Source organism: Musca vetustissima, unplaced genomic scaffold, assembly GCF_032173495.1.
Source record: "Musca vetustissima isolate MV318-11 ecotype Yass unplaced genomic scaffold, APGP_CSIRO_Mvet_v1 utg29170, whole genome shotgun sequence".
Taxonomy (NCBI): domain Eukaryota; kingdom Metazoa; phylum Arthropoda; class Insecta; order Diptera; family Muscidae; genus Musca; species Musca vetustissima.
Genome location: NW_026884218.1, coordinates 86,120 through 112,333, shown reverse-complemented (window position 1 = coordinate 112,333; position 26,214 = coordinate 86,120). Strand labels below are relative to the sequence as shown.

Below are 26,214 nucleotides of genomic sequence, written 5' to 3'. Positions count from 1 at the left end.
TTTTACCCTCCCTACGTGAAAATTTCGTTAAAAAATTAATAATGCACAAAATTGGCCGTACCTTTACTATATGCTATATAAATTTTCCGGGCTGCCAAATTCAGACTACCACAATAAGAAAATGCGGGTGGAAGCTTCAAAATATTGAAAATGAGGCGGCATCCCTATTTGGAGGTATGTTAGCCTTTATGAATCATGTAAGCCTTAGAGGTTGGAAAATGCAGCTAAAGCCTTCAAAATTTCGAAAATGGATAGGGACCCTCATAAAGGAGCTATACAAACACATAAGCCCATGAAAACCCGAAAGTTGAAATTAAAACTAATTTGTTTGAAAAAAAGTACCAAGACCCCCAAAAATAACGAACAATAGGGGTAACATTATATGTGGGCTACGCAGAAACTAGGCCCAATAAGGATAGTTTTTGGTAGAGATGTTTTCAACTCAACGACAATCCAAAATAAAATAACGGTCAATTGGACGAAACGCGTGTTTAAACACCCCTGAAATACACCATAAAAGTATTTTTAAATTCATACCCTCTGCCACATTAACTTACGGATATATTTCGTAAGACATCCTTGATAAATGTTTTCATAAACGACACTGTTTTGTAACGATTAACAGCCTTCAGGCGACAACTACAATTATGAAAATATTTCGGACTGGGATCACATTCCAAATTTGTAAATTTTAAATGGACTTCACCGCGATAACTCTAGAAATAAATAAAAATAATTTATTTTATTTAAAATTAAAAAAATTAAAACAATTGAATATAATAACTACACACGTGTATATGTTTTGTCGTGTCGAGTTATTAGAATGTAATTATTTTCGTATTTATTTGCCCTACACAGCAATAATGGGAGCGGATTTTCTCAATAACTTCATAACTACAAATTGGTTAATAATAGTACCTAACCACATACAAATCAATCAATTTCATAAAGATTTTGATTAAAATAACTTACAATTTACAATGTTATTACATTGTGTGAAACGAACCGAATACTATATTCGTTGTAGACCAATTTCCGTTCAGCTTAATTGTTTCTACGCATACATTATTTCAAACATTAATAATAAAACAATTATGAAACTGATGTGAAATGTTTTTTTTTTATTCCCCCTAAAAATTTAAACCGATTTTTATCAAACTTTCAGCACGTTATTCTTCAAATCCGGAGGCTAGGCAAAATTTCATGACACAACCTTTTGGTCATATCTCGACTAGCTGTGTCGATATAGGCATGTATATCCCTCCATCCTTCTGTCTATCCATTATAAACTGTAAACACGATACAGGCCACAGTTATGGACCAATCGCCACGAAAATTTTCATGTAGAATGGGTTCTTTCTAAAGACCGCTATTGTTTTTGTTAAGGATCGGTTAATATGTAGGGGATGAAATGTAGCAAAAACTTCATTTTTGTATTTTTTTCTGGTCGCTCTGGAGGCCAAAATTATGAACGAACACCACAGAGAAATAAGTCGGAATGACCAATTTAAAAAAAAAAACATATATATATATATATATATATATATATATATTGGCAATTTTGCCAAATTTTTAATATAGCTGAAGCCGAGGTTCACCGCTTTTTAAGCCAGGAGTTATTAAATTATATGAGAAAAATTTAACAGTTTCGGATTTATTGATCTGTCATTGCAAACTTTTCATGATATTGGGTCTACGTTATTGTAAAACCAGTAAAGAAAGTTCAAAAGTCGGAGGGGCCCTCTCTTCACCACTTTCGGCACCACAAGAGATGCTAATATATACAATATACTGTATGTATGAGAGGTATACTTAAATCTAAACCGATTTTCGCCACTTTAATGCACTCATTCAAAACTCACCTCTTCTAAATTTCTGTACAATATGCAAAATGTTGTCTCAATCCGACTAATATTGGGAGATAGTTTCACAATTTACAAAAAATCGGACGAAACAATGAATGGGAGCTATATATTTTAATCTGAATCGATTTACACAAAACTTCACATACATTAATAGGGACCTATTTTAGTACAAAACTATATATGGGAGCTATATCAAAATCTGAACCGTTTTCACAGAACTTCGCATTCATTAATAGGGACCTATTTTAGTACGCTGTGCAAAATTTTGTCTCAAGCGGAAAACAATTTGGAAGTTTTGTGCACCATTTACCTAAAATCGGACGAAACTATATATGCGAGCTATATCTAAATCTGAACCGATTTCAACAAAACTTCACATACATTAAACTTGACCTAATACAGTACGCTGTGCGAAATGTTGTTTTAAAGTTTGGAAGTTTGGTGCGCCATTTACCTAAAATCGGACGAAACTAAACTATGGAAGCTAAAATCTAAATCTGAGCCGATTTTTTATAACCTTCACCACAATGTGCAAAGAATCACTTTTTAAGTGGATTTAGGCAAGTCCGTCCGTCCGTCCGTCTTGTGAACAAAGCACAGGTCGCATTTATAATCCGAATTGGATGAAATTTGGTAAAGGTCTCTTATTTGGCATAATGACGAACCCTATTGAAATTGGAAAAAAGCGGTCCGGATTTAGATATAGCTCCCATATATATTTCCATCCGATTTAATAAAAATGGTGTACCAAAGTCTCTATATATCATCCGATTTGCACGAAATTTGGAACAGCGTACTGAATTCGGTCTAGAATGACGTGTGTTAAGTTTCATGAAAATCGGTCCAGATTCAAATATAGCTCCCATATATATATATATATAGTCCTCCGATTTAATGTAAATGGTGTACCAAAGTCCCAATTTATCATTTGATTTGCACAAAATTTGGCACAGCATACTGAATTGAGTCTTGAATGATGTATGTTAAGTTTCCTGAAAATCGGTCCAGATTTAGATATAGATCCAATATATTCGTCCGATTTAATGGAAATGGTGTACCAAAGTCCCTATTTGTCTTTCGATTTGCACGAAATTTGGAATAGCATAATGAATTAGGTCTAGAATAATGTGTGTTAAGTTTCCTGAAAATCGGTCCAGATGTAGATATAGCTCCCATATACACATTTTCGTCTGATTTAATTTAAATGGTGCACCAAAGTCCCTACATATCTTCCGATTTACACGAAATTTGGTATAGCTCAACGAATTAGGTCTAGAATGATGTGTGTTAAGTTTTCTGAAAAGCGGTCAAGATTTAGATATATCTCCCATATATATTTTCTTCCGATTTTATGTAAATTGCGCACTTGTGTGTCCGATTGCCACACAATTTTGTACAATGAACTGTAGTTAATCTCTGCCAAGTCTCATTGAAATCGGTTCAGATTTTGATATAACTTCTACATATATATTTTCTTCAGATTTAACGCCAAATTGATACAAAGTTTGCACAACGTACTGAAGTTAGTAAAACCTAGAGGTAGGTTATAAATAACAACAAAATATTGCACTACGTACTCAAATTACTATAACATAAGAAGCAACCCTATATCTGACCAAATTAAAAATTTAGTATAGGTGGCAGAATGACATGTTTTTGGATCCATTTTTATGTTAATGGTCCTTCAAAAATTCGACGTCTGTTAGGATTCATCTGTTGAATATGCCAAAGTGATGAAGGGTATCATATAGTCGGCCCCGTCCGACTTTTCTACTTTCCTTACTGGTATCAATTTTTTAACATGCATAAATCGACTTAGAAAGTGATTCTATGCATATTCTCAATAGGAACCATATGTCTATGTACAAAGACATAATACTCTGTACCACAGTGTGGTGAAGGGTATAAAAATCAATAAAATAACAGTGTATATATATAGTCGAATTCGGGTAAGCGAACGCCGGTTTATCGAAAAAATCGGTTAATTGAAACAAAAAATTTTAAACTAATATTTCGGATGAATTTTCAAACACTTAGCTTCGCTTAAAAGAAAACCCGGTTAATTGAAAATCTGTATAAGAGAAAGACTTTTTTGTTGAAAAATCACAAATCTATATGAAACGAGCACCGTTTAAGAGAAAAAATATCATTTTTTAAGGGCGACGAAATTCATTAAAATTTCTATGTGCAGCCCTAAAATTATATTGCACATTTTTCCAACCACCCAAGCTAATGTCTACGAAAAAATAAGGTCTTACTCAAATCATTTTATAATATGATTTATACATTTCACGATTTTTCAGATATTGATTGAAAACTTCGTTTAAGCTCAACGACTTTCGCTTATCCGGAGTTCTCTTAATTGAAAATCCTGCTTAAGAGAAATTATTTTTTCTGAAATTAGCCGTTTTCGCTTAACCGAATTCGACTGTAGTGGCATAAATATATTTATAATTAATGCCACCAGAATTAATAATAGTTTAAATCGAATCATGTTCGCTCCGTAGAATTAATAACAATATACTGTCGAATAAAATTGCTGTGACACTGACTTTTGAATAATTAACATAGATTAAACTTTATATTAATTTCTTTCTGTTAATGATTATTTTTGATATATTTAATTTGATTTTTTATGAAATTAAAAAAAATAAAATAAAAAATGCATTTTAGCAAATATTCTTTAATTGATTTTTTATATTTATTTATTTATTTTAAATAAAATAATTTTATTTGCCTTTTGATTTTTTCGTTTCAATCACTTCAATCGTATAGACCACTCGACCAATATAGTCCATGGGATATCCTTCATAGAATTTGAATACAATTTTATAAGATGTATGAAAAAAATTTGATACTAATCTAGCAATTACATCGTGACTTTCATCAACATAGACATTATCCATAATAAGGTAGCCCTGTAATAAAAACAAAATATATATAAATAAAAAATAAAAATTCGGACATAAATATTCTAGTCTTACCCTATATGGACACGAATGATTCACATTGGAATATTGACTTAGAAATTTCATAAAAATATTCATATAGAAATTGGATTTCCTTTTATCAAGGAATTCGCATACATTTTGGGTCACATTCACTAAATACGGTCTATACACTTTAACGTCATTGCGATTGTACAAAACGATATTTACCTGGAAGAGAAAAAAATCAATGTACAACAAAAAAAATCAATGTACAACAAAAGAAAATCAATTTACAACAATAACAAACAAATCGTGCTAGTGCGGTAATGCAATCTTTGAACCTGAAATAACTGAATTAAGGGGACCCCCCATTCTCGTTGTAATTTTTTTTTTATTTAATTCGAATCTACTCTAATTCTAGAATGTCGCTACAAAATTTCAAGTAAAAATCTCATGAACTCTTGAAGATATAGCCGATTTATTGTGCCAGCATCAAGTGACGGCAACAGTGATTCTCAAACTTTAAACGCATTTTTCTCGAAACAGTGTTTTACGAATGGCGGGCACGATAACTCAAAAACTAATAATCCAATCGGTTCCAAATTTTGACACGTTTCTCTGGTAGTGTATAGCTCTCGTGTGAACTAGGATAAAGCCAATGGGTGAAGAACTTCCTTATTATACCCTACACAACTATGTTGTCAGGGTATTATAGCTTTGTGCAGCACCCAAGGACGACGCCTATAATTTTCGGTGACGATCAGATAATAATTTTGGGATGAAGTGGACCGAAAATTAAACGATTTTGGATTTTTTCGAACATTACAACACAACCCAGGTTGATGAGAATATAGACAAGTAATTAGAAGGACTGTATTGAATATTAGTATCACGAAATGTTGCCTAGGCTCGGAATAAAAATCCGCAGAATGTTAGAGTTGTGTAGGGTATCGTATGGTCGGCCCCGTCCGGCTATACTGCTCCGCTCACTGGTTTTTTAACTTAGTTTGTGGTCAAAAATAGGCGGTTTTCCAAACTTTTTTCAAAGTTCCGCCATTTTGTTAATTGTTGTGCGAAGTCAATAATCCTAGTTCATACAAGAGCGATACATGTTCTCTTTCTAACACCGTTGGAATTTTCGGATTCCGATGTTGCAGTGAGGAGTTATCATTCCCGCCATCAAAAATAAGGACTTTTCTTTGATCACAAAAAACAACAACAAAAATTTTTTGTAAATTATTTTTCTAACTTTTGAAATCTTTAAATATATATGTGCAAAGTTACAAAACTTAATAATCATTGGTATTCATTTACCAGCCCATTTAAAATCTTAAAAATAAAAAAAAAGAATTGAGAAGGGGGGTTCCCTTAAATGGAATAACTCAGCCTAGATCATTTAAAACATAGAAGACAGAAATTCGAAGGACCGGTGCTACGCCTTTTTAAACTCTCTACGCCTTTTAAAACACCAGAAGGGGTTTTATCCTATTTACAGCCAATTCGGTTGAACAATTTAGCTAGGACCTTTCAAAATACAGCACATTAAATATATTGAACGAGTAAGGAAAGTTCAAAAGTCGGACCGACTATATGATAACCTTCACCATATCCTGTAGACAGAATAGGCATAGCATCTTTGGGAGCCATTGAAAAGGAATCGGACGAAATTAGCTGTGTGAAATACACATACCAATTTGAAATTTATGAAAAATTGCATTCAATCATTTTTATGAAATCGAGCAAAATATGTTTGGTGCTATATATAAATGGACGTTATGAAGCAATCGTATTCTGCAGCACAGTGCCCTATCCAAAATGTGTCTCGACACAAAATTTTTACATAATTTTGATGAAATCTGATGAATATTCATATGGAAGCTACATCTAAACCTGAAAAGTCTACAATCCAATACGCTACGCAATATTTCATGTAAGGCTAACAGACATAAGTTCTTTCATTTGTACCATTTTCATAAAATCGGACAAAAATATATGTGGGAGCTATAACTACATCTAAACCGATTTCAACAACAAAATATCGTGCAAATAGAACAGAATCTATAGTGCACCATTTGCATAAAATGGGACTAAATATATATTGAACCCTGAACTCATTTCAACAAAACTTCAGGGATGGCAACTTGTAGTAACTTCAATACTCTATGCGTAATTTTGTCTCAATCGGACATATATTGGTAGTATGGTGCATCAAATCGAACGAAACTGTATATGTGAGCTATATTTACATCTGAACCTATTCCCACAAAGCTTCGCATATATTAATCTGGACATAATTCAGTACACTGTGCAACATTTTATTTCAATCGAACCAATATTGGCAGAATGGTGCTCCATTTACATAAAATCGGACGAAACTATGTATGGGAGATATATCTAAATCTGAACTTTTTTCAACAAAACTTCGCATACATATATCAGTACCTAATTCAGTACAGTGTGCTAAATGTTGTCTAAATCGGTCCAATATTGTACCATTTACAGAACATCGGACGAAATTATATATCGAAGCTATATCTAAATCTGAACCGATTTACTCCAATTTTAATGGGGTTCGTCTTTGTGACCTGTGCCAAATTTCATCCAAATCGGATCATACATGCGATCTGTACTTTGCTCACCAAAATACGTGGACAGACAGACGCACGGCTGCACATTCATAAATCGACTCAGAAAGTGATTCTATGCATATTCTCAAAAGGACCCATATGTATATCTCGTTTCCTCTCGCCTCTTACAAACATTTGCACAAAAACATAATACCACAGTTTGGTGAAGGGTATAAAAATTCCAATAAATTTTGATTAACCCACCAAATCTGTAAAATCTTTGTCATTTCAGTGGGAAAGACAAAAGGTAATTAACCCTCAACATACGGTTGAGTAACCTTCAGCATACCTACATTGATGATTTACTTGGAAGAAGTGTTTAATTTGTCAGGAATGCCTAATGAAAGCCACAAATAAAACGTAGTTAAATTCGGCTGGAACCTAATTTTTTACCCTCCCTACGTGAAAATTTCGTTAAAAAATTAATAATGCACAAAATTGGCCGTACCTTTACTATATGCTATATAAATTTTCCGGGCTGCCAAATTCAGACTACCACAATGAGAAAATGCGGGTGAAAGCTTCAAAATATTGAAAATGAGGCGGCATCCCTATTTGGAGGTATGTTAGCCTTTATGAATCATGTAAGCCTTAGAGGTTGGAAAATGCAGCTAAAGCCTTCAAAATTTCGAAAATGGATAGGGACCCTCATAAAGGAGCTATACAAACACATAAGCACATGAAAACCAGAATGTTGAAATTAGAACTAATTTGCTTGAAAAAAGTTCCAAACCCCTTAAAACTTACGAATAATAGGGGTAACATTATATGTGGGCTACGCAGAAACTAGGCCCAATAAGGATAGTTTTTGGTAGAGATGTTTTCTACTCAACGACAATCCAAAATATAATATAACGGTCAATTTGGAAGAAAGACGTGTTCAAGGTCCCCTGAAATGCACCATAAAAGTCTCTTTAAATCCATACCCACTGCCACATTAACTTACGGATATATTTCGTAAGACATCCTTGATAAATGTTTTCATAAACGACACTGTTTTGTAACGATTAACAGCCTTCAGGCGACAACTACAATTATGAAAATATTTCGGACTGGGATCACATTCCAAATTTGTAAATTTTAAATGGACTTCACCGCGATAACTCTGAAAAAAATAAAAATAATTTATTTTATTTAAAATTTAAAAAAAAAATTAAAACATTTGAATATAATAACTACACACGTGTATATAGAGCCACATTAATAATAATAAAATATGCCAGAGACGCATTTGGTACAAAATAAATCACTAAACTATTCGATGAAATCAATTTCCATATTTTGTTTTAGGAAATGTTCATATTATTAAATAGACTAATTATCTGAGGCAATTTATGTTTTGTCGTGTCGAGTTATTAGAATGTAATTATTTTCGTATTTATTTGCCCTACACAGCAATAATGGGAGCGGATTTTCTCAATAACTTCATAACTACAAATTGGTTAATAATAGTACCTAACCACATACAAATCAATTAATTTCATAAAGATTTTGATTAAAATAACTTACAATTTACAATGTTATTACATTGTGTGAAACGAACCGAATAATATATCCGTTGTAGACCAATTTCCGTTCAGCTTAATTGTTTAAATCTATATATATAAAAGAGTTGCGTTATAAGTGACTGACTGATCATCAACGCCCAGACGAAACTGCTAAAGCTAGAAATTTGAAATTTGGCATGTAGGTAGGGTTTGGTGAGTAGGCGTGTGATAAGGCGGGGTTTTTGGAAATTCGTACTAAAAGGTACTAAAAAGTACTAAAAACTGTATTACACGGGAATGGTTAGATGTAGAACTTTGAAATTTGGCACGAAGCTTTGTCTATGACGAGCGGACTTGAATGTGTGAAATTAGTACTTAGATGTACTAAAAAGTACTAAATAATGTATTTAATGGAATTGGTGGAGATGCATATCAGAAACTTGATATGTGCTTTATGCAATTTCAAATAAAATGAGGTGCAATAATATTTTTTGGAAATTAGTACTAAAATGGTTCTAAAAAGTACTAAAACTGTATTACGCGGAAACGGTTACATGTAGAACTCTGTAATTTGGTATGCAGCTTTGCATAGGATAAGCGAAGTAATATGTGTGAAAAAAATTTTGAATTTAGTACTAAAAGGTACTAAATATTATATTTGTATGGAATTGTTATATATACATATTTGAAACTTGGTATGTAGCTTAAGCTAATACAAATATAATGATTAGCAAAAATATTTTTGAAAAACAATACTAAAATGGTACTAAAAAGTACTGAAACTGAAGGGTTGGAAGTAGAACTGTAAAATTTGGTACACAGCTTTGGTACACAGAATGTGTGAACAAATTTAGTAACTTAGTACTAAAAGTACTAAATATTATAGAACGATGGAAAAGGTAGGGATATATATCTGAAAAATGTATGTAACTTAAGCTATTACAAACAGAATGATGGGCCAACTTATTTTTGGAAATTAATACAAAAATGTACTAAAAAGTTGTAAATATTATATTGCAATATAACCGATAGAGATACAAATGTGAAACTTCGCATATGGATTATCTATTACAAATAGAATGCTATGCATTTCATTTTTTGAAAATAAGTAATAAAGTGGTGATAAAAAGTACCAAATAATAAAATACAGTGCAACAGGTAGAAATAAGAATCTGAAATTTAGTATGTAGATTACATTAAAACAGAATGTCACGCATAATTTTTTTGAAATTAGTACTAAAATTTACTAAATACTGTAGTATAATAGAAACGGAAGAAATGAAAATATGTAACGCGGTACGTAGATTTAACTATTATCAGTACTATGCTAGACAGTAATATACTTTTGAAATTAGTACTAAAATGGTACAAAATATAAAATTATAATGGAAAAGATAGAAATTGAAATCTGAAATGTAGTATTAGACTATAACTAATAGAGCGACATGCTCTATAAACAAATCTTTTTCGCCAAAAAGTTTGTAAATTTTACTCACGGTACTAGCAAATACTCAATACAAAAATAGGATCCTGTTATAAATAAAATACTTAACTCTGACAATTATGACAATAATCATTTATACATATATATATATATATATATTTTCAAGAATTAAGTTCTAAAATATACTAAAAAGTACAAAACATTACGGGTGGATATAGAATTTGGTGTAAGGTTTTTTCTATGAAAAAATGCTTTTCGCATTTTTGTTGGACATTTGCGCTGTACTAAATATTGTAAACGACAGAACGACTAGAGGTAGAGTCCTCAAATTTTTTATGTTTTTTTTTCGAAAATTTGTATTAGAAAGTACAACTTTGAACTTTGGTTTAAACTTCCGATATAGTGAAAAATGGACGAGACTTCATACACAAATAAGTGAATACTAAATTGTTGGCATTTTTAAATGCAAATGTTACTAAAATTTCTGTCGTAACAGTACTGATATTTATTTCCAATGATGTTTTAAACCATACTTTTGTAACACGTAAATAAATTTCTAAATTTCTGCAATTTTAATGGAAATCTTCCCTATAAAGGCAGGTCTCTGTATAATAAATGATCCGCTGTGCAAAATATTATATTATAAATTCGTATTATAAGGGTACACAATTACTAAAACGTACTACATAATTTACCATTAGCATGAAATTACCTAAATGACCAAAAAAATTAAAAAACGAACTATGTGCATTGGTCCATCGGGAGGATAGAGAAAGTAATAATAATAATCATATGTTGTACTCGATTTAGTAGAATAACGTATCAACGTATCTGTTCCAAAGAAATTCGGAGTAAAATCTGAGATTTTCTTGAAAAAAATAAGATATAGGACCTATCATTATTTGAAATAGTTCAAATTTATGGTAAATATTAAAATATAAAAAGTATATTGTGTAGCTTTTTTATTTTAACTACACAAAAATTCCGCTAACAACGTAGCGGGCCTATGCTTGTATTAATAATAAAACAATTATGAAACTGATGTGAATTTTTTTTATTCCCCCTAAAAATCTAAACCGATTTTTATCAAAATATCAGCTCGTCATTCTTGAATCAAATCCGGAGGCTAGACAAAATTTCATAACACCACCTTTTGGTCATATCGCGACTAGCTGTGTCGATCTAGACATGTATATCCGTCCATCATTCTGTCTGTCCATGTAGGGGATGAAATGTAGCAAAAACTTCATTTTTGTGTATTTTTTTCTGGTCGCTCTGGAGGCCAAAATTATGACCGAACACCACAGAGAAATAAATCGGAATGGCCAAATTAAAAAAACCAGTAAGGAAAGTAGCAAAGTCGGGTGGGGCCGACTATATGATACCCTTCACCACTTTGGGTATATTCAACAGATGAATGCTAACAGACGTCGAATTCTGCACCCTATACTAAATTTTTCATTTGTTCAGATTGCATCAGGGTTGCTTCTTACAATGGGACAAAATTACCTAAAATCGGGAGAAAATATATATAGAAGCTCTCTCCAAATCTGAACCGATTTCAAAACATTCCACATTTCAAAACTTTAGTACGCTATGCAAAATTTGTGTCAATTTTGTGTAAAATCGGACGAAAATATATATGTAGAAGCTATATCAAAATCTGAACCGATTTCAATAAGAATGACAGAGGTTAACTTATATTAACTACAGTTTATTGTACAAAATTGTGTAGATCGGACAAACTATGGGTCTTTAGTGCACAATTTACATAAAATCAGAAGAAAAAACAAATTTTTAGGAAACTTTACACACATCACTCCAGACCCATTTCAGTACACTATGCCAAATTGTATAGGGACTTTGGTAAACCATTTACTTTAATCGGACGAAAATTTATATAAGAGCCATATGTAAGTCCAACCCGATTTTCAGGAAACTTAACGTGCACTATTCTAGACTTAATTAAGTACGCTATGCCAAATTTCGTGCAAATCGAAAAATATGTAGGAACTTTGGTACACCATTTACCTTAAATCGGACGAAAATATATATGGAAGCTATATCTAAATCTGAACCGATTTTCAGGAAACTTAACACACATCATTTTAAACCTCATCCATTTCGCTATGCAAATCTCGTGCAAATCAAAAGATATATAGGGACTTTGGAACACCATTTACCTTAAATCGAACGAAGATATATATGGGAGCTAACACACATCATTCTAGACCTAATTCATTACGCTATACCAAATTTCATGCAAATCGAAAGATATATAGGGACTTTGGTACACCATTTACCTTAAAGCGAACGGAGATTTATATGGGAGCTATATGTAAATCTGAATCGGATTTTTCCCAATTTCAACAGGGTTCGTCCATGGGCCAATTAAGTGACCTGTGCCAAATTTCATCCAAATCGGATCATAAATGCGACCTGTACTTTATTAACAAAAATACATGGGCGGACGGACGGACGGACAGACGGACATGCATAAATCGATAAATATATATATATATGAGAAAAATTTAACAGTTTCGGATTGTCAGATCTGTCATTGTAAACTTTTCATGATATTGGGTCTACGTTAATGTAAAACCAGTAAAGAAAGTTCAAAAGTCGGAGGGGGCCCTCTCCTCACCACTTTGGGTATATACAAGAGATGCTAATATATACAATATCCTGTATGTATGAGAGGTATACCTAAATCTAAACCGATTTTTGCAGCTTTAATACACTCATTCAAATCTCACCTCTTCCAAATTTCTGTACAATATGCAAAATGTTGTCTCAATCCGACTTATATTGGGAGATAGTTTCACAATTTACATAAAATCGGACGAAACAATGAATGTGAGCTATATATTTTAATCTGAATCGATTTACACAAAACTTCACATACATTAATAGGGACCTATTTCAGGACACTGTGCAAAATTTTGTCTTATTTACCAAAAATCTGACGAAACTATATATGTGGGGTATATCTAAACCTGAACCGATTTCAACAAAACTTCATAAATATCAAAAAGGACCTAATTCAGTATGCATCTAAAACTGAACCGATTTCATCAAAACTTCACGTACAAACTGGACCTAATTTTGTACACTTTATAAAATTTTGTTCTAATCGGAAAAACATTGGAAGTTTGGTGTACTATTTACCTAAAATCGGACGAAACTAGATATGCGAGCTATATCTAAATCTAAACCGATTTCATCAAAAATGTATAAATATCAAAAAGGACCTAATTCAGTAGGCCGAGCAAATTTTTGTCCCAATCTGACAAATATTGGAAGTTTGGTGCACCATTTACCTATAGTCGGACGAAACTATATATGGGAGCTATATCTAAATCTGAACCGATTTCAACAAAACTTCACATACATTAAACTTGACCTAATACAGTACGCAGTGTGAAATGTTGTTTCCATTGGAAAAATATTGGAAGTTTGGTGCGCCATTTACCTAAAATCGTTTCTATGTTCATTTCCGACCCTATAAAGTATATATATTCTTGATCAGGGTAAAATTCTAAGACGATCTGCCCATGTCCGTCCGTCTGTTGTAATCACGCTATCTTTTGAAGGAATTGAGATAGGGTGCTGAAATTTTGCATAGGTTTGTCTTATGTTTGCAGGCAGGTCAAGTTCGAAGATAGAATTTATTGGTCCACGTTTAGGTATAGCTCCCATATAACAGTGCCCCCCAATTTTAGGTATTTTGGGGTTCTTGAGCACGTTTTTCAACCGAATACGCTGAAATTTGGTACATTGGGTTCTTATTGGGAAGTAAATGTATCCATAAAAAAATTATAAATTTAGGTCCACTTTTTCTTGAAGCCCCCATATAACGTACCTCCTAATTTTCAGTATTTTGGGGGGTTTTTATCGTATTTTTCCACCGAATTGGCTGTGATTTAGTATTTTGAGTTCTTAGTAATTACCAAATCTCTCCACCAAAAATTATAAATATAGGTCAATTTTTTCGGATATCCCCCATATAAGGGAACCCCCCAATTTTCGGTATTTCGGGGTTCTTGAGCGCGCTCATCAAGCGAATTCGCTGAAATTTGGTACATTGGATTCTTATTGAGTACCAAATATCTCTACTAAAAATTATAAATATCGGCCCACTTTTTCTGGTAGCCCACATATAAGGGCACCCCCAATTTTCGGTATTTTGAGGTTCATGAGCGCCATTTTCAACCGAATTCGCTGAAATTTGGTACATTGGGTTCTTATGGGGTACCAAATATCTCTATTAAAAATTATAAATATCGGTCCACTTTTTCATTTCAAACACCTGTCAGTATTCCTGTGGTGGAGGGTATCCAAAGTTCGGCCCGGCCGAACTTAACGCTTTTCCACTTGTTTTCAATTTCAATTGGGTTTCGTACTTGGACTAAATTAGTGACCTGTGCCAAATTTCATCTAAATCTGATCATAAATGCGACCTGTACTTTGTTCACAAAAATAAATAAATCGATTCAGAAAGCGATTCCATGCATATTCTCAAAAGGAACCATGGATCTATCTGTTACAAACATATGCACAAAGACATAATACCCTGTACCACAGATAAAATGTGTATACATTTTTTCATGTTTTTCTCGATTAGTGACTAAGCCTTTTATTATACGGCCTTCGTGCCAAAGTGAAAGCATACACAATGAGGAGTACGTCCCTTATGTATCACGCATTTACAAAAATTAATTTTATCATTGTTGCACTCAGTAATTTGATATATATTTTGTGTAAGTGGTATGTACGGTTTCAGTGTAATACTCATCCGAAGGTAGAAATTTTATGCGATCAAACTTTTTTTCTGTTTATACTTCGATTTTTGTGCTAGGCTAAGAACTTTCCGAACTGCTCTCGTAATGTTATTTTTAATTTATATGTATTGTATTTACGTTTACTTCATTCATCACGAGAGGGATAACCCTATATTATTCAAATGGATATATAGAGCATATTTAATTTCTTATACTTTACGATAATATTCTTAGACCACACCTTCTAAATTTCAAAGATGGTGTACGGTATAAAATACATTGCAACGTCAGACTTTTGTACATCCTTTAATTGGTTTCGGTTGTGATCTTCGCAATGTCATTTACTTCCGGCATCTACTTTAATTATCCCCGAATTCTAAAATGGGGTTTAAACGGCTCAACGATATAGGACAGGAATATAGTCTTTGGGACATAGGACCAAATGTAATATTTTCTGTGCTTGGCTGATTATGAGCCTTTTGCTAATTAATTTTACTTCAATACACCGCAAACTTTATTTAAAACATTATAGAAACATCAGCTATTTGACAAATTACACCTATACCGACACCAATATGCACATTTGAGTCACTGTATATATTAGAATTAAATTAGTTTTTGTCTCGCATTTACAATGCACTACCATAGCTATTGGAACTTAGACATTGCTGTTTTTTATTGTTATTTCAGAATGTAAAGAAAATTTCAAAAGCACAAAAACAAAAAAAAAAAAAACTTTGCTCTATTTAATAATCCGAAAACTGTTACTCTTTATCATTGATATTTCTGGTATTGAGTGGCAGGCAGTGCCTGTGCATAGTGCCTTTACGAATACCTCTTATCTTATCTATGCGATTGGAATGGACTGGAAGTGATAAGGTAGGGCTAGAACGCCCAAACAGCCGCAACAAACAGGTGAGTAACAACCCATTCCACAGTATTAAACGAGATTTAGATGGCAAACGAACAAATATTTTAAAGAAATAACAAAAACGAAAGAAATAAAGAAGAAATTATTACGATTTACCAAAAAACAAAATCTTGAACAAATATTGTGAAAATTAATAATTAAATAAACAAAATAATATATAGTTTAATAAAAAAAATGCTTATTAATGTTATTAAAAAGAAAAAAGTATTTTCAAGTGGAAATGAAAACGTGATATGTTTTGTATTGAAATCAGTCTGTAATCTAAAAAAAGAGAATATGTTCAGTTTTATATGTAATCAACGTATGTGACCTAATTTTGTATACCAACAACAACAAGAAATTGTAATATTGGATTATTTTATAGAAGGTAATTTTTTTCATAATAGAAAAAATTAAAAAAAAGTGAAAATGAAAAATATAATAAAATATACTGAATACAATTAGTTGTGAAATGACATTCTACGCAATTTCTATATTTATTTGAAGAAGAGGAGGAAACAAAACAAATTTTAATGCCGTTCAAATTGCACAGTGACTCGCACATTTTTGGATATGGAAATATAAAAATATATAATTTCGGGCGGGCCGAACTTTGTATACACTCCACCATAGTTATACTGACAGATACATGCAATGAAAATATAGGGAACATACCAAAAAGTGGGCATATACCGATAATTCTACAAACCGACTTATGTAAACCATTATGTACACCAAATACAAACTTCGAAAATTTTTAATGGGGATTTTTCCTAAAATCTGTAAGATCCAAAAAGTGGACTGATACTGATAACGCATGGTAGAGTATAAAATCCTCAAACTAATACAATTTAGATTACAAAGTTATATTAGGCTATGCCCTAAAGGGCATATTGATTACATAGTGTAGGAAATAGTGAATATTTGGGAATATAATTATATGAGGGCTATGCCTAATTAATGACCTGTATATGCCAATATTGAACCCAATATTTTAATTGTTTATCTCAATTATTTCCTTCAGGATGTATCACTATATTGAGGAGATACCTAAATGTATGCAGATATATTCCATTATCATCATGTTTGAGTTTTCTTTTATCACAATATCTTTAGAAGGCGGAATGCCTACAACAGATGTCTAAATAGTCTTTGGAGGGTAATAATTGACTATTCCCCGTAACGACTACCTAACCCCAACACACGGAATAAATCAGATAACTATAACGGGCCGTACTTTGGATACCCTCCACCATAGATATATTGACAGGTACTAGAAATGAAAATATAGGAACATACCAAAAAGTGGACCTATACCGACATTTTTAAAAACGGATTATGTAAACTATAATACAAATTTCAGACAATTTTAATGGATAATTATACCCTCAGCCTTATGGCTAATGAGTATGTATACACTTTAACACGATGAAAATGTGTTTCATGGTTCTAGACCCCATGTTTCTTTGGACCAAATTCGTTTCAGAAAATTAAGGTTTCATCCAAACTTTTCCCATCTTATTATTTCTTCAAAACTAGTTCAACTTCGAAGATGGGGAATATCGGCCCACTCCTTCTGGAACCTACACACAGGGGCTTGGTCTAAATGTGGCTATAGTTCATTATTGAACCTTAGGTTCCAATTTTTTATCTTGCTATCCTTCGCAGGGGAAATGATTACAACAGAGACTTAGAACCAAACTTAAAACGCAGAACAAATCAAATAACAATTTTAATATAAAAAGGGGGTTATATGGGGACTACCCCAAAAAGGGTATACGACTACAAAATACCAAATTTCAGCAAATTCGGTTGAAAAACGCGCTCAAGAACCCCAAAATATCGAAAATTGGGGGTACCCTTATATGGGGGCTACCCGAAAAAATTGACCTATATCCATAATTTTTTGTGGAGAGATTTGGTACCTATTAAGAACTCAAAATACTAAATTACAGCTAATTCGGCGGATAAATACGATGAAAACCACCAAAATACTGTCAATTAGGAGGTACCGTTATATGGGGGCTACCAGAAAAAGTGGACCTATATTTAACATTTTTTGTGGAGTTATTTGGTACCCAACAAAAACCCAATGTATCAAATTTCAGCGAATTCGGTTGAAAAACGCGCTCAAGAACCCCAAAATACCGAAATTTGGAGGGTACTCTTATATGGGAGCTTTGCCTAAACGTGGACCGATAAAGCCCATCATCGAACTTGACCTGCCTGCAGACAAAAGACGACTCTATGCAAAATTTTGGCGATCTATCTCAATTCGTTTAGAAGATAGAGTGATTACAACAAACGGACATGGCTATATCGTCGTAGAATTTTACGCTGATCAAGAATATATATCCTCAACTAAAATGCAAAGAGGCGTAACTAACAAAAAATTGAAAATTGACTTTTTGAATGAATATTGTGGATGCCAATAAACGACATGTATTGACAAAGTTTTACGCATCTGCGGTCATTAACAAAAAACAAAAAGACGTAACTACATGTGGGTTTATTTGATAAATGCAAAAAGGCGTAACTAACAAAAAATTCAAATTTTTACTTAATTGTTATGACTGCCATTAAACTTTTTCATTTCATTCACATGACATGTTTATAGTTTTCATTCAAAACAGTTGTTTGCTTCTCCTACACAATTATGCTTTTGTTAGTTACGTCTTTTTGCATTTTAGCTAACGATATACTTTATAGGGTAGGAAATAATTATTTCGATGAGTTACAAACGGAAAAAACAAAATTAATATACCCATGGTTGAGGGTATACAAATTTTCAATGTTAATATTTTATAAAACCTGACAATCAGAACATACCAAAGATGCTCGGGACAGACCATATGATACTCTACGCCACTTTGGTCATATAAAAGAGATGCTATTAACAGTAAAATAACTCATAAACATTTTAAATGAGAGTAATATCTACATCTGCATCGATTTTAACACTATTCGAATTAGATTTGAAATCGTTCGAAATTGTATGCGGAAGCTATATTGATATCTGAACCCATTTGAACATGTCGCACATCATTCTGCACCCAAATTATTTTCATATAGTTTATTGGGAACCACTGTTAGCGCCTTACTATGCTGTTCACAGTGTTACCACTACTAATTAACTTTTGTTTTATAATGTAAACACTAACACATAGATATTGTTACCAAATGTTTAGCCTAGTTTCCGAAAAAAACACTTGTGTGTTTGTTGCCGTGGAGAATTAGGAACGTGTTATCGGTATTATGTGAAATGCAATGTGTCAAAATATACAAATTCTGTCACTCCGGAAGTAGGACTAACCGCCAAAATTTGGAGCAATTTGTCAAATTTTTATAATTTATGTAAAAATTTACTTATTAATGGACCATTGGCGTCTTCTAGGTCAACAGATTTCAATTTTTTTATATTTATCTAGAAATTCTAAAAAAAATTATAATAGAGGTGATAAAAATTGAAGACACGTGTATCCGCATGTTGGAAATATACGTCAGGAACTAAATAAAAAGAGGGATCAATATTTCCCAATTGCCAGACATTTGAACATATTCGTATAAGGACTTCTCCAAAGTCTTGTGAGGGACATTTTTCTCTTAAGGGGACCCCACCCATTCTCGGTTTTAAATAAATTTAATTTTTATTTTGATTTAATTTTAACCTACACTAATTCAAAAATGTCCCTATAAATTTTCAAGTGAAAATCTCAACAATTTTTAAAGATATAGGCTTCTCAAACTTTAAACGCGTTGGAATTTTCGGATTCCGAGGAGTGAGGAGTTATCATGCCCGGCATCAAAAATAAGGAAATTTCTTTGATAAAAAAAAACAACAACAAAATTTTTTTGTAAATTATTTTTCTTCCTTTTTAAGTCTTCAAATATATATGTGCATATGTGTCATTTACCAGCTCATATAAAATCTTAAAAATAACAAATCAAAAATAGGGGAGGGTTCCCTTAAACGTTAACATTCTGAAGGGATCTTTTCGCTTCCTTTTCCAGAAATAATTGATAATTCCTTTAAAACGGGGTTATAGCAGTTCATATTCTACAAAATTGTTCGCCATAAAGTTTTACTATAAGTCTTAGAATAAACCAAAACTCGAAAATCAAGCTAAACGTCCATCTTATTCCGAGTTGGTGCCAATTTTTCTCACTAGATGTCTTAGAAAGATGGTATAAATGAATAAAATATTCTCCATCAAATGTTAGTATAAGTCACTGAACAAGAGAAATCGGTATAAATAATATATACCGAATATATAGACGTCAAAATCTTCAATAAGACTGCATCATTGGAATATTTAGTCGAAGAAAAAGTATTCAATGTCGATTTTCAGTATTACTTACAAAAGAAAATGTTTTTTTTAAACTCGATATTTATTTGTAATACCTGTGAGCCGAGCATCAAATCTGATTTTCCCGAGGTGAATGGTCACACCATAAAATAAAACAAATTTGGTCACTTTAGTTTTTGGTTGATTTGATCCTCGGAATATTGACCGATCATCATCTAAACAGCCATTCTAAGTATTTGGTCAGATCCTCTTCACCGTGTAAAATATGTGAGGTTATGCATATAATAATGGCCTCTAGAGCTACTACAAAATCTGACAAAAATAAAGCTTTCGGTTCATTACATCCGCTAAATATCATCTCAACATCACCTAAAATGATACCGACTGGTCCTTGACCATAAACGGAACTTCATGTAAAATTTCCAAGCGATCGCGCGACATTTTTACCCTCTAGTGGGGAAATAGTAATACTAAATAATATTATAAAACATAGACGCCTTTAAATATTTACGTGCACCACTCCTCTTTGATATACTGTCAATTTCTTAGGTCTATATTCTTCAGGAGTAAATATATACTCTCCAGAATTTTTAATTTAATTTTTCTCACAAAAGTCTGTACCTATTTGACCCCCTAAATGTTAACCAACATGTCTAGATCGACTCACCTAGCCGAGATATGGCCAACATTTCGCGGTATTACAACTCTTGGGGTGTAGGGTATAAAAATATCCCTAATTTTCCCAATAAATTTGAATCTACCCCCACATATATTCCCTGAAGAAGCGAAGCGAATACTAAACCTAATATTGACTGAGTGTAATTATCGGCTATACAGGCCAATCGTTTTCTTTGAGAATAAAATAGCAGTTCAGAGAAATTAAGTGTAAAAAATTGCAAAATATGATCATTTGACCCCCCGCGCATGCAGAAATACTAAAAAAAAATACAAAAAGTAGATCCCTTAATAATAATGAAGTATAGACGATCAAATTGATTTTATTTACCACTTACGTGGGTTGGTATCTTTCCTCACACATTTTTTTACCAAATGCATTTCTCCCTAATAAAAAAAACCACTACATATATATGCAGTAGAAATATTATTATTATTTGTTATTATTTTACAAAAATGATTTTAGATTTGATAAGGCCGTTGAATGAAATGAAAAACGTAAAATTAATAAACAAAAACAACAACAACAACAAAAGGTAATGCATAGAAAAAGTAGTATCTGCGCACAGTTTGGATTATTTTAAACAAAGGAAACAAATATTGTAATGAAAAGTATAAGTAAATAAGTAATATATGTATGTAAATAAACAATTTAAAAGAAACATTATATAGTTCTAAGTATGAGTCAAGTTTAATATAAAATTATTATTTTGTTTTTCACAATAAAAATTTTGTAGCGAATATTTTGTTTTTGGTTTGCAAAAGCAAACATTTATTAGGCATTGAAAACTCATACAAGGTATATGTATATATAATGTTTTAATATATATTTGTAACATACCAGAGGAACAACGATAGATCCATAGTTTGTGGATATACTTAGAATAAATCTCTGAGTCGTTTTATACTTGTCCGTTTGATTCCTAAACAAAATTCATGTCGCTTTTATTATGCTGTGCAACTATTTTTTGTGGGTGATAAATTTCCAATGGACAAATAGGACAAGTTTTTGAGTTATGGTTTGCGGATAATTTTTAAGAGGACATGTTTTTATACCCTTCACCACACTGTGGTACAGGGTATTATGTCTTTGTGCATATGTTTGTAACAGGCAAAAATAATCGAGATAGACCCATGGTTCCTTTTGAGAATATGCATAGAATCACTTTCTGAGTCGATTTATGCATGCCCGTCTGTCTGTCCGTCCGTCCGTCTGTCCGTCCGTCCGTCTGTCCGTCTGTCCGTCCGTCCGTCTGTCCGTCCGTCCGTCCATGTATTTTTGTTAACAAAGTACAGGTCGCATTTATGATCCGATTTGGATGAAATTTGGCAGAGGTCACTTAATTGGCCCAAGGACGAACCCTATTGAAATTGGAGAAAATCGGTCCACGTTTAGGCATAGCTCCCATATAAGGGTACCCCAAATTTTCGGTATTTTGAGGTTCTTGAGCGCGTTTTTTAACTGAATTCGCTGAAATTTGGTACTTTGAGTTCTTATTGGGTAGCAAATCTCTCTACCAAAAATTATAAATAAAGGTCAATTTTTTCGGATAGCCCCCATATAATATTTCCCCCAATTTTCGGTATTTTGGGGGTTTTGATCGCATTTTCCGACCGAATTCGCTGACATTTGGTACTTTGTGTTCTTATTGGGTAGCAAATCTCCCTACCAAAAATTATAAATAACGGTCTATTTTTTCGCATAGCCCCCATATAAGGGTACCCCCAAATGTTCGGTATTTTGAGGTTCTTGAGCGCGTTTTTTAACTGAATTCGCTGAAATTTTGTACATTGAGTTCTTATTGGGTAGCAAATCTCCCTACCAAAAATTATAAATAAAGTTCCATTTTTTCGGATAGCCCCCATATAAGATTACCCCCAATTTTCGGTATTTTGGGGGTTTTGATCGCATTTTTCGACCGAATTCACTGAAATTTGGTACTTTGTGTTCTTATTGGGTAGCAAATCTCCCTACCAAACATTATAAATAAAGGTCCATTTTTTCGGAAAGCCCCCATATAAGGGCACACCCAATTTTCGGTATTTTCGAGTTTTTGGGCTCGTTTTATAACTGAATTCGCTGAAATTTTGTACATTGGGTTCTTATTGGGTACCAAATTACTCCACTAAAAATTATAAATATAGGTCCAGTTTTTCTGGTAGTACCCATATAACGGCACCCCAAAATTTTTGGTATTTTGGTGGTTCTGATCGAATTTTTCGAAACTGTAATTTAGTACGTTTTCTTATTAGGTAGCACATCTCTCCACTATAAATTATAAATATTGGTCAATTTTTTCTGGTAGCCCCCAGGTTTTGAGGTTCTTGAACCAAATTCTTTTTTCTGGTACAGGGTATTATGTTTTTGTGCATATGTTTGTAACATGCAAAAATAATCGAGATATAATGGCTCCTTTTGAGAATATGCATAGAATCACTTTTTGAGTCGATTTAAGCACGAAATTTGGCACAGCGTAGCAAATTAGGTCTAGAATGATGTGTGTAAAGTTGCCTGAAAATCGGTTCAGATTTATATATAGCTCCTACATATACTTTCGTCAGATTTAATGTTAATGGCACCAAAGTCCCTATATATCTTTCGATAGATTCAGATTTAGATATAGCTTCTATATCTGACCAAATGAAAAATTTAGTATCGGTTGCAGAATGACGTGTTTATGGTTCCAATTTCATTTTACTGGTCCTTTAAAAATGCGACTTCTGTTAGGATTCATCTGTTGAATATACTCAAAGTGGTGAAGGGTATCATATAGTCGGCCCCGCCCGACTTTACTACTTTCCTTACTGGTTTTAGTCAAGTCGAAGAAGAAATATTTTGTAAAACAAATCCTCCTTCTCTCTCGAGTCTTTGGTCGTTTTTTCGCTCTTATTTTCTATTATGTAAATCGATTTAAAAAATATATCAGGATTATTGATTATTTAAAGCCCAATTAACATGAAGTCGGTCGAAAATATAAAATATATAAGGTCGAAGAAATACTTGACATATGTTTCGTTATAGTAACTTCAGTACGCTTTGTAAAATTATGCGACTATACAAATAACGTTGAGTCTTTGGTGCCCCATTTACTTAAAATCGGACGAAACTATACATTGGAGCTATACGTAAATCGGAACCAATTTTCTTAGGCCTTCTGAGTAGTCATGATGTCATGCAGATTTAAACATGTTTAAAATATCTAACATATTATATTTGTATTAGAGTAGCTATGATTTAAGGTGGATTCTTTGTAATTATATATAAATTGGCCATTAAATTGTAATTTGTATTCAATTACAAAGTAAATAAAGATGAAATTAAATTAAATAAATGAGCTGTGACAAATTTATATCATAATTGCGATCTGTATTTTGAAATTTGAAAATCTCTCTAAAATATTGGCCCGAGTTCCAGGTAACCACCGAATTTTTGGTATTTTGGTTTTTCGGCAGAATTTCTTCTAATTTGATTGTTCCGGATTTCATGAGCTGTGGAATCTTCCTACCAAAAATAACGTTATAGGCTTATGTTATATTATAGCTGCCATATAACGGTACCGAGCAATTTTCGTTGTTCTAAACGTGTTAGACGCATTTTTACACCGATGTGTCTTTTATTTGGTATAAAGGGTTCTTGAAGGCTGGCATACATATATACAGAATATTGTAATAACCCCCATATAACAGTAACGCATTTTCCCATATTGGAGGGTACAACACATGTTTGCGGAACATTATCTATATTGATCAATGTTTTAATGTAGCCCCACATAAAGGAATCGGCCCATTTTTATACACTTTGATATGGTGAAAATGTGCCGCATCGAAATATTGGTTATAGAACCCATGTTTCTTTCAACCAAATCCGTTTCAGAAAATTTGGAGTCGATTTACACATTTCCGTCCGTTGTCCGTCTGGCTTGTGCGCACGATAACTCTCGAAGGGAATAATCGATTTCCTCTAAACTTTGCACATCGAAGATGGGAAATATAGGTCCACTCCTTTTTAATTTTAAATTAACATGCAAACGGACTATTCGATTTTAACGAAACTTTGTTCAACCTATTATTCTCATCAAGTAGGAAGATGAAACACATTGGTCCAATCCTTCTGGTAACTCCCCCACAAATGGTCAACATTTACAATATTTATAAATCCAATATTAGGCGAATGGAATGTCCAAATTGAACCACACTTTGCACAACCTAATCTGTTAATAAAACCTAGACCTAGTTAGAAGATGAGACTAATCGGTCTACTCCTTCTGGTACCTCTCCCACAAAGGGCCAAAATTTGTAATATGTATGAATCCACTATTAGAATGTTTTTTTTTAACGGTCGTTCAAAACTTAGAGGGTCAGTCGTATGGAGTGAAGTTAAATTGGTTCAGATTCTGATATGACTCCCATATATAAATTTGTCCGATTTCATTAAAATCGCGTATTAAAGTCGTTACATCGGTCCGATCGATTCGAAATTTGGTACAAAAGAAGATGTGTCAAATTTGATTTAAGCCCATTCTGATATAAACATATATTCCATATATTATATATATATATATATATATATGCATATAAATGAGGACCAAACCGATTAAAATTAAATTACTCACAGTCCACATGTTGACGGATGTCTTCAATAATTTTTTAATGATCCTTTGTAATTTCTTTTTCCCCAATTTGGTACAAAATATATAAGTATATATATATATATATATTACTCACGAAATTATCGGACACTCTTAAAATTCAGAGAAGGCCAACAAGTTATTGTTGTAAACATTTTCTGTTTTTAATTACATATCAGTTATAATTTTAATTTTCTAATACTGATTTTACGTTGTATTCATTTTTTCCATTTACTTTATTTATTAATTTTTTTGTCAAAAAATTATGTCTACATTTCGCAAGGTCAATAACAGATAATAACCACACATACAAATTTTATAGATAATATCCATAGAAAAACGCAATATACAACTTGTTGTATCTACTGAATACACAAAAAAATGTTTATATCGATACCGAAAGAAGAAGAAGCAATATTTATTAGGTGTTCATAACGAAAGCAACGAAATACAATGTATATTCCAATCAGATAATGTTCGGCAATTATAAAAAAGAGAACCACTTGATTACACTTTAAGACTCTGACCACAATGTGAATCACCATTCTCTATATCGGTTC

The 26,214-nt window shown here is 32.6% G+C and overlaps 1 protein-coding gene across 1 annotated transcript; it reads right to left on the bottom strand.

Annotated features, from left to right (window-relative positions):
* Positions 1 to 557: 557 nt before the first annotated feature.
* Positions 558 to 25,648, bottom strand: LOC133331217 (uncharacterized; the record flags this gene model as incomplete). The annotated part of the gene is made up of 5 exons (XM_061539619.1): positions 25,640 to 25,648; positions 8,369 to 8,527; positions 4,850 to 5,023; positions 4,739 to 4,783; positions 558 to 716 (listed from the first exon to the last, which is right to left on the bottom strand). Coding segments are annotated over exons 1-5 (546 nt in total), but the record flags the coding sequence as incomplete, so codon positions are not given.
* Between the last annotated feature and the right edge of the window lie 566 nt (positions 25,649 to 26,214).